Source organism: Antennarius striatus, chromosome 21, assembly GCF_040054535.1.
Source record: "Antennarius striatus isolate MH-2024 chromosome 21, ASM4005453v1, whole genome shotgun sequence".
Classification (NCBI taxonomy): Eukaryota; Metazoa; Chordata; class Actinopteri; order Lophiiformes; family Antennariidae; genus Antennarius; species Antennarius striatus.
Window position 1 is genome coordinate 5841879 of NC_090796.1, and position 10240 is coordinate 5852118.

A 10240-nucleotide genomic window follows, 5' to 3' on the forward strand; every position below is an offset into this window, starting at 1 on the left:
ACTAAAATTTAATCAAAAACTTATTAAATTATTAAAATAAATAAAATAATTGCTACAAAGTCAGCAAATCATAGATTAAAATCCAAACTACTCTAAATATTTGCCGTTTGATCTTTTGTCCTTAAAGGAACGGGACGGGCTCTGTTTATAAACCTATGACGTCACTCCAGAGCGACACATCTTTGTCAGTGAACAAAATGGCAACTTACTGTCTCGTCGCCGCCCGGCTTCAGGTAAATGGCAACTTTAACTATTTTCAGCGTAATTTTGTCTACGCACAGGCTAGAAATCGCTAGAAATTCATTCAGACACTAATAAGTTGTTCTTAAAGCTCTTAAATCTGTTGTAGGGGATCAATGAAGACAGAAAGTCACCGGTGTGCTGCACAGGTCATTGTGTCCTGACTGCACTGAAAGCGTTATAACTCGTGTTTCTGGCTTCACACAGCTCATGTCTCCCTTTTCTGAAGCCTGCTGCTAATATATCCTCGTCTCTAACATGGACATAGCAGCTTTATGCTCTTAAACTGAGCTTCGGTGTCTCATAACAAGGTTAACCAAGGTTAGAACAACCGGCATGCTCAACGAGCGGCGTGTGAGGGAAGAGGCAGAAAACGTGTTTCTTAGGTCATCACGATAAATGCATGGATGATCTAACATAAGCTGTCTCTGGGTTTGTGAAAGACCGTGGCTGAACAAGAAGACAGTCATGAACGAAGAGAGAGTAGGAATGGAAATCTCACAATATACCAGGCGGATGAACGCTAGGCTGTAAAAACTGAAGTAAGGACACGAGAGGATACTGTGTTCACAATCAATGTGAAGAACAACGTGGAAGATAAGGCAAGAATCTTAAACACTGATATCGGTGTGTTAACTATCAGATAAGGGCGGATCTACAGTATAACGCACAAAATCTGTTGTTATAAAGACACTCCGTTATAACCTTGTGGGTTTACAGATTATGTTGGTGGAGTTGTGTCCGCACGTTGTAGATGGATGGATGGATACTTTATTTATCTAGAAGGAAATTCAATATATTATTTACTCACAAAAAAACATGAATGTACATAACAGTAGCTGACATTGACTAAAATTTGTTACATAATTACATAAATATGGCACTGGTGGCACTGGGCACAAAGGAGGTCCTCAGTCTCTCTGGAGGATCTGTGACAGCAGTCTGCCACTGAAGGAGCTCTTCTGCTGGGCAAAGGTGGTGTGTGTGTGTGTGGGGGGGGGTTACACAGGAAAAGTTAATATTACGTTAATATTAATATTACGTAGTTAATATTATGTATACCAGTATCTCGATTCTCCAGGTTGAGACTGATGTCTGAGGCGTCAACCATTTACATGTCTTTTCCACATGTCATCATGATTTTCTACACATTGTTATGACTTTGTTAATACACATTTTTACACGCTCTTTTAGTCCAATGTGTTCTAAATAAGAATGCAGACCTGAAACTTGAATAAAGACATGTCTTCAGATAATATTCCTGTGTGAGTCCATGTTTCCTGTGCTGTTCTGTGCAGCTGGCCCTGGGCCATGGAGCGCGGCGCCTGCATGTATCAGCAGCCTACAGAGCCAAGGCCAACGTGTCCATGAGTCGCTTTGAGCCCATGTCCTTCATCAACTACGAGAGGCTCCAATCCAACGTCGACATTGTGCGCAAAAGGTCAGTGATGTCATTGTTGGCTCTTTTCTTGTGTGTGTTTAAACTTAACCATACTCTTTAATCGTACTGGTACCAGTTCTAGTCAGCCTGAGACAAAAGGACAGCTCTTAAGTTCTTGTTCTTTTGAGGTTGTGTGTACTTCATAGACAAATGTGTAGAACAGTGACTTCTGTTTATTCAACCATGTAATCGCTCCTGGTATAAGGTACTAATTAGAGGAGGATATGATGAAGGGATACAGGAGGAAACTAGTGGATTTACTGTACTGTGAGATGAAGAGAGATAAGATCTGGATCTGAGTCGGGCTTTAATGTCAGACAAGTTGTCATTTACATGATTTGACTGTGGTTTGGTGGTGGTGGGGGAGGGGGGTCTGCAGTCTTTGAGTCCAGTACTGTAATCTGTGGTTTCTTTGGGACGGGTTTGGCATGTCTCCAGTGAGGTGTTGCAGATGTGTGTGAACTCAGTGATTTGGGGTGGAGGGACATGTGTAGTCTGGTCCTGCTGCCTCATGGGGGTTCTGCCTTTTGAAGATTTTGTTGATGTCTCTCTGCTGAATTGGAGATCATGGCTTTGAGGAGATCGGAACCCCCGCTGAGGTGGTGGAAGGTGTTGTGGGTGATGTTGTCAGGACTGTCCCATTGTCTTTTAAATGAGTAGTAAAACCAGTTCATGTTGTTGGTGATGTGGGCATTTTAGGTCGTAGTCTGTGATTTTCTGTGGACCTTCCCACACAGACAGAATCATCAGATGAGAACTGGTGGTTTGATTTCTCAGAATACAGTTGTTAATCATCTCTCACAGCCCTGCTCAACCTCTACTTCAGCTCTTAAATCTGTCCTCGTTCCCACTCCTAAATATCATTCCTATTTTTTCTGCGTCCTCAGCTGTCTGAGTTTGGCTGTGAACCAGGGTTTGTCATCGTTACAACATACCCTGTGTGTTGTTATGCAGCAGTCTTCATAGAAGCTGATGTATGACATCACAGTCACTGTAATGTCATCTTTGGTAGCATTCCTGAAAGTTGGTACAGTCCCAAAAAGCTTTCAGGCCCTCCACGGCTTTGGGCTGGTATTTGATCCAGTCACTGTTTGTCTGCTCTTTACATGATCTGGTGATAATGTACGTACTGTTGCCTTTACCCTGAACATCCTGTCACCTGGCAGTGGACTAATATGGCTGCCTTTCATTTCCTGTCCAGACTCAATCGGCCTCTCACTCTGTCAGAGAAGATCGTGTACGGCCATCTCGATGACCCCCACAACCAGGACATCGACCGCGGCCGCACTTACTTGCGGCTGCATCCGGACCGCGTGGCCATGCAGGACGCCACAGCCCAGATGGCGATGTTACAGTTCATCAGCAGCGGCCTACCGAAGGTGGCCGTGCCCTCCACCATTCACTGTGATCACCTGATCGAGGCCCAGATCGGAGGAGAGCAGGATCTCGCCAGAGCAAAGGTTAGGGATTGTATTTGTTTGTGGTAATTATTCACTAAAATAAAGTGTGACTTGTTCGCATTCATTGGCTTCGTGTTTCACATTGTAGGAAGTCAACTCTGAGGTCTACAACTTCCTGGCAACCTCTGCAGCAAAATACGGAGTTGGCTTCTGGAAACCAGGCTCAGGAATCATCCACCAGGTTGATAATCTCTGAATGTCTGAAAGCAGCACCTCAACATAATAGTTGTTAGAGCTGCTGTAAGTTCAGCTCACTAATGCTTCTATTTCCTGTACCACCAGATCATCCTGGAGAACTACGCCTACCCAGGAGTAATGCTAATTGGCACAGACTCCCACACACCAAACGGAGGTGGTCTTGGTGCCATTTGCATCGGCGTTGGAGGAGCAGATGCGGTTGATGTAATGGCAGGAATCCCCTGGGAGCTGAAGTGTCCCAAGGTGATCAGAACACAACATTTTTGTCCACATGCTCCACTTTTTCCGTATCCTCTAGGTTTCTATCTGTTCTTTGTCCATCCTAACAGTAGTTTGCTTTTCTCTTGCTTTTATGTGATTTTCCACTCAGGTGATCGGTGTGAAGCTGACCGGCACACTTTCAGGCTGGACGTCTCCGAAGGACATCATCTTGAAGGTTGCCGGCATCCTAACTGTAAAGGGAGGCACAGGAGCCATTGTAGAGTACCACGGTCCAGGAGTTGACTCCATTTCCTGCACAGGTTAGTAAAGAATAATTTTAATGATAATTTTGCTGTTTAGTTCATAAATTCACCTGTTCTTTGTCATGTGATTTCCACAGGAATGGCAACCATTTGCAACATGGGAGCAGAGATTGGAGCCACGACGTCTGTGTTTCCCTACAACCACCGCATGAAGACGTACCTGGAGAAGACTGGACGTGGACGTATGTTTAGAGCTTCATCCTTCACCACGACATATCATTTAGACTTTTTATTTTTTTACCACCTGGTACATCTGTGCTCACATGTAATGCTTCAGGTTGCAACTGTATACAATAATCGCAAATGTATTTTGTCACAGAGAAATCAGATTTCTGCTTCAGATGTAGAAATATAAACATGATCATTTCCTGAAACAACAATTTCAAATCATCAAATGTTGCTGGAAATAAAGTCACAGTGGAATTAGAATAGTTTTAAATAGTTCAAACTATGTGTTTGTGGTTGTTTACCTGGAAACTGACTTTGTAAATGAAAGTTTGTTTGTAAAGCCTGTCTCTAAATCCTCATCCTCTTGTTTCATCTCAGAGATTGCTGCACTGGCTGATGAATATTCCAACTTGCTGGTACCAGATGAAGGCTGCGAGTACGACCAGATCATTGAGCTCAACCTGGACGAGGTTGGTTCATTTCAAAAGGATCTTTTATCGTGTCTGTCTTCTTTGGATAGTTCAGAGTGGACGGCAATAAGAAGTAGACGGAGCATCATGAAGCAAAGCCAAGGATGATTCACATCTAATTATCAAAACTGAAGGTGGAGGATTTTAAGTACTTACGCTCAACAGTCCAGAGCAATGGAGAGTGTGGAAAAGAGGTGAAGAATCGTGTACAGGCAGGATGGAACGGGTGGAGAAAAGTGTCAGGTGTGATGTGTGATAGAAGAGTTTCAGCTAAAATGAAAGGAAAGGTGTACAAAACTGGTGAGACCAGTGATGTTGTTTGGTCTAGAGACAGTGTCACTGAGGAAAAGACAGGAGACAGAGCTGGAGGTAGCAGAGATGAAGATGCTGAGGTTCTCTCTGGGAGTGACCAGGAAGGATAGGATCAGGAATGAGTACATCAGAGGGACAGCACATGTTAGAGGTTTTGGAGATAAAGTCAGAGAGGCCAGACTGAGATGGTTTAGACATGTCCAGAGGAGAGATAGTGAATATATTGGTAGAAGGATGCTGAGTTTTGAACTGCCAGGCAGGAGGCCTAGAGGAAGACCAAAGAGGAGGTTTATGGATGTAATGAGAGAAGACATGAAGGTAGTTGGTGTGAGAGAAGAGGATTCAAAGGACAGGGCTAGATGGAGGAAATTGATTCGCTGTGGCGACCTCTGAAGGGAAAAGCCGAAAGGAAAAGAAAAAGTTGGAAGTAACCTACTATGGTCCGTTTATTTTATCTACCGTGTCTTTATTTGATTTATTTCATGTTGCATTTCAGTGGACGAAGGTAAGAAGTGAAGAGTTTTTGTACTCAGTTTACTGGAACATAAAGATAGCCTCTCTTTATCTCAGTCCATCTATTTAATCAAACTAATGCTCAGAAAACTCTTATTGGTGGAGATGAGCAGGATGTTGCAAGCATAGTTTTTTGCGATGTTTATAAAGTGACAGATACAGTCAGGCCGCTTATAGTTGTTAGAAATCTCACCTGCGATATGGTTTATGTTAGCCTGTTCTGACACCTGCGCTTGTTCACTGGCTCCAGTCCAATCACACACCGGTCATAACGGCTTTTCTTTGGAAGCATTTCACATTTTCAACCGTTCACTTCGTTACTCATGTTAATTTTGGGTCTTGTTAAAAAGTCTCTGTGTGAACATGACTGTTATTAAGTCATTTTCAGAGTTTATCTTATCTGTGAATGTTCTTTCTGTAGCTGAAGCCCCACATCAATGGACCCTTTACCCCAGACCTGGCTCACCCTGTGTCTGAAGTTGGGGCCGTTGCTGAGAAGAACGGCTGGCCGCTAGAGGTCAAAGTCGGTAAGAGCTGACTGGCGATGGACAGGTGGCACAGCGTTCATCATGCTCCTGTCAGAATGTAAATACAAATGATCACCATCTTGTTTCAGCAGAACAATATCAGATTTACTTCTCCCCCTCAGGCCTGATCGGCAGCTGTACCAACTCCAGCTACGAGGATATGGGCCGCGCTGCTTCCGTGGCCAAACAGGCATTGGATAAAGGCCTGCGGTGTAAAGCTCAGTTTACAGTCACCCCCGGCTCCGAGCAGATTCGTGCCACCATTGAAAGAGATGGATACGTGAGTGTCAGCGCTCGATGAAAGACATCCCTCTAAGTGATGTGATGAAAGCTCCAACATCTTCCTGTCTTCCTGTAGTCCAAGATCCTCGGTGATGTCGGAGGTGTGGTGTTGGCAAACGCGTGCGGACCCTGTATCGGACAGTGGGACAGGTGGGTGCATGAAAGCGTTTGAGGTATGATTGGTTCCATTTTCCTTCATCATGTGTCTTTAATTTCAGGCGCGACGTGAAGAAAGGAGAAAAGAACACGATCGTCACTTCCTTCAACAGAAACTTCACTGCCAGGAACGATGCTAACCCTGCGACGCACGCCTTCGTGACCTCCCCCGAGGTAAAGTCACACTAGATCAGTCGACATGACTGGATCTTCACCCTCAGGCCTGAAGCTGAACGAGTCTCTCTACCCTCAGATCGTCACTGCCCTTGCCATCGCCGGTTCGCTGGACTTCAACCCGGAGACGGACTACCTCACAGCACCCAGCGGCGAGAAGTTCAAACTGGATCCCCCCAACGGAGATGAGCTTCCTGCCAGGGACTTTGACCCGGGTCAGGACACCTACCAGCACCCGCCCACTGATGGCAGCAACCTTAATGTTGACGTCAGCCCTCAGAGCAACCGCCTACAGCTTCTGGAGCCTTTTGACAAATGGAGTGGGAATGATCTGGAGGACTTGAAGGTCCTCATCAAGGTCAGGACACGGAGACTGCCCCCCCACCCTCAATCTTACAATGGAAACCTTTTAAACTCTCCTTTTCTGCCCCTGCAGGTCAAGGGTAAATGCACCACGGACCACATCAGTGCTGCTGGGCCGTGGCTGAAGTTCCGAGGACACTTGGATAACATCTCCAACAACATGCTGATCGGCGCCGTCAACAGCGAGAACGATGCCATCAACAAAATCAAGAACCACCTGACAGGGGATTACGGCGGAGTCCCTGACGTGGCCCGGCACTACAAGGTGAGGAAACCCGATAAATCCCATCTGAGGAGCGTTCTGTTCTCACTGTTACCTGGGAGCCGTCATTGATTACTCCATTGTGGGGGTAGAAAATGATTCATCAAACTTATCATTGATGTCATTTTCAAGAAAACCTCCAACCACTAAACGTTGAGTGCTTAACATTCTCTCCATCCTGTTTTGTGCAGGCGAACAGCGTTTCCTGGGTTGTGGTCGGAGACGACAACTACGGTGAGGGTTCCAGCAGAGAACATGCGGCGTTGGAGCCCAGGCATCTGGGAGGAAGAGCCATCATCGTAAAGAGCTTCGCTAGAATCCACGGTACTCCCAAACAAGAGGAGCTGTTGTCTCATAAAATCTGCTAATTTAATGAGCACTTTTTTTTTCTTTTTTTTTTAGATTTTCCTGTGTGGATGTAGTATAACGATGAATTTTACCAAAAGTTTTGGTTTGATTCAAGTCATTCTCTCATAATCCAAACATGTTCCCTCCTGTCCCCCAGAAACCAACCTGAAGAAACAGGGTCTGCTGCCTCTGACCTTCAGCAACCCATCAGATTATGACAAGATTCGTCCGGACGACCAGATCTCCATCACAGGACTCAAAACATTCATTCCAGGGAAGGTGAGCATGGCATCACGCTAGAACAACGACTTCCTCTAGCTGGTTAACGGACGCGTCTGTACTGACAACTTGTCCGGTTGTCCCCAGCCTCTGGTGGCCGTCGTGAAGCACAGGGACGGCAGCGAGGAGACCCTGGAACTCAACCACAGCTTCAACGACACACAGCTGGAATGGTTCCGAGCTGGCTCCGCCCTCAACAGGATGAAGGAGCTGCAGCACTGAGGAAGAGGAGAAGGGAGACTGATCGTAGAGGAGGAGGGTTTTGAGAGTGAGGACTGTGGGGAAGAGGAAGGGGGAAGTAGGGGGTCCATTCCTGCGTTTGCACACAGCGTGGATGAACTCAAGCAGAGCGTCAGTAAACCTCCAACAGCTGTCAGTGGATGAAGTCAGACTACATTCATCTTCTAAAGATGAAGAGACATTAACGCTGCTATGTTTAAAGTCAAACAGTGGTGATAAGTTAGGAACATTTAACAAAGGACACCCACACCACACACACGCTGTAACCTTTGACCTGAGCTACATGCTAATCTACCAGCTATGGTGCGTCTTGTGTTTTGAACCTGTTCAAACTGGAAACCACTTCAGAGTGGAGTGTTTCAGCGCTCTGCTCCACTCTGCCGTAGAGTGTAGGTTGTGTTAGCGAGTCTGCTTGTTCATTTGTACTTGCATTGATCACGTGAGCTCGTTCGTTCAGTGGGTTCTATATCGTCTAAAGCCACTCGCTTCATATTAATGCCCACTGAAGGCAGCTTTGAATCAGATCCGCTTGTTTGTAGGGATTGTTGAAAGGCATTCTGGGAAATGCAGGAAGTTGGACGAGTACATAAGGCATTTTGAGAGCCAGAAAATCAGTGGAAAGCTAAATGAAGCTAACGGAGTGTAGCTTGTAGCTCCATCTATCCTTACCCATACCGTAGCACGTAGCGGTATTATTATTGTCTCCAGCCGGTCGGGACTGATTTCAGTTGTTTCTGCACCCAAAAGCAGAAACTAAACGTTCATTTGTTTTGCCCGCAGCAAACCACATAAATGAATGCTTCTATTCATGCTATAAGTTATTCTACTGTATCATGACAGAGGTACTGGTGGTGTGTTTTGTGTGTGTACTGTATGTGACAGTATGTAGAGGTCAGCTTTTGTTTCTATATGGTTTCATCCATCATGGTTTATTGAAGGTCTTAGAGACGTTGTTGACTCTTCCTACAGAAGGATTTTTGTGCTTTTAAACAGAATCCCGTCACAATCTCTTCTTTACTGATACCATCACTGCCCTCCTCTTCAATCCTAATCTCTACAAGGTCAAACATTCTGTGTGTTTCAGTTATTTATATTTTTTCCTGCAAAAGGTCCAGATCTCTTATCTTTTACATAAGACGGGTTGTTCTTCTCAAAAAGGGAAAGCTTTGCGTTGTATCATCTTCTAATCCATGTTCCCAGTTCCCCTTTTCTTCTGCAATAAGTGGCTTTTAATATAATGGCATTAAATGAAGCTGAAGATCCCAGATTGTCCTCAGCTGGTTTTAATCCTCTGAATATGACTGAATTTAAAACACCACGACTTGGGATCGCTCCTCCTCTAAGCTGCTGTGTGTCTGTCTCTGTGTGCATTTAGTTTTTCTGCTCCCAGATTACTATTTACATCTGTCATAAATATTAGGGGGTTGTAAAATAAAAATTCACAGATCTCACTCATTATGGCTCTAGGGATGTGACTCATACTTCTGTTGAGAAGTTACTGGCAGAGACACTGAGAGGAGATGGTGTGATTTACCGATTATTTGTCTTTGTTAAACCAGTGAATCAACAGCGTCTGAATTATGTGCAAGAGCGGATGAACAAAGCAATAAAACCAGAATAACATCCTGATTTTTAATGGTGGATTATTATGCTTACTTTACATGAGATTTGGGAAAAGGAATTGATAGCTCAGACGTAAATACAGTCAGAATCTAGAGGGGGAAAAGAATCGGGTCTGGTTTTCCTCCACAGAAAAGGAAACATCCACTTGATTTATTTTTTTCTTTGATTTTCTTTTCATGTCTGGCGTATATGAATTATCACAGAGTCAGGTTTGCTTTTGATCGTGTGTAGAAGCAGTTTGTCCAGTCAAGAATCAGTCCTTCAGTCCTTCTGAGCAGATCACAGTCAGTGGATGCTCAGGCCTGAACGTCGACACCGTTGATAAAAAACAACAACTGTCTTCTGGCTTCATCCATCCATCCATCCATCCATCATCAACCGCTTATCCGGGGCGGGTCGCGGGGCAACAGTCTCAGCAGGGATGCCAGGCTTCAAACTGCAAACAGAAATGTCTCAGGAAGTTGATTCTGGAATTTCATACATGAAAAGCTAAAACCAGACAAAGGCCTGGAATAAGTTATGTTGATATATCGTTGCCTCATTCTGCAATCTGTTTTTCTATCCACATTTGATGTTATTTATCTCTCAAATTCTGTGATCCTTGTTTTGAATAGTAACCTTAGTTGTGTTTTTTTTAAGTTCAGAAATAAAGTGTATAAT

At 44.6% G+C, this 10240-nt stretch overlaps 1 protein-coding gene across 1 annotated transcript; it reads left to right on the forward strand.

Moving 5' to 3' along the window:
• The first annotated feature begins 112 nt into the window (after positions 1-112).
• Positions 113-9587, forward strand: aco2 (aconitase 2, mitochondrial). The gene is made up of 17 exons (XM_068305136.1): positions 113-233; positions 1539-1681; positions 2883-3141; positions 3230-3322; positions 3424-3582; positions 3710-3860; positions 3941-4045; positions 4410-4501; positions 5748-5853; positions 5976-6133; positions 6212-6285; positions 6354-6465; positions 6545-6823; positions 6902-7093; positions 7282-7414; positions 7596-7717; positions 7805-9587. Exons 1-17 carry the CDS (start codon positions 156-158, stop codon positions 7937-7939), a joined length of 2391 nt encoding a protein of 796 aa, XP_068161237.1. The 5' UTR covers positions 113-155; the 3' UTR covers positions 7940-9587.
• The last annotated feature ends 653 nt before the right edge of the window (positions 9588-10240 follow it).

Bases quoted from the DNA above. Each gene is read 5' to 3' on its own strand.
- aco2 (XM_068305136.1), top strand. From the start codon at position 156: ATGACGTCACTCCAGAGCGACACATCTTTGTCAGTGAACAAAATGGCA. The intron at 3,142-3,229 runs GTTAGGGATTGT...TTCACATTGTAG, and splicing joins AGGATCTCGCCAGAGCAAAG to GAAGTCAACTCTGAGGTCTA. The intron at 6,134-6,211 runs GTGAGTGTCAGC...GTCTTCCTGTAG, and splicing joins CCATTGAAAGAGATGGATAC to TCCAAGATCCTCGGTGATGT.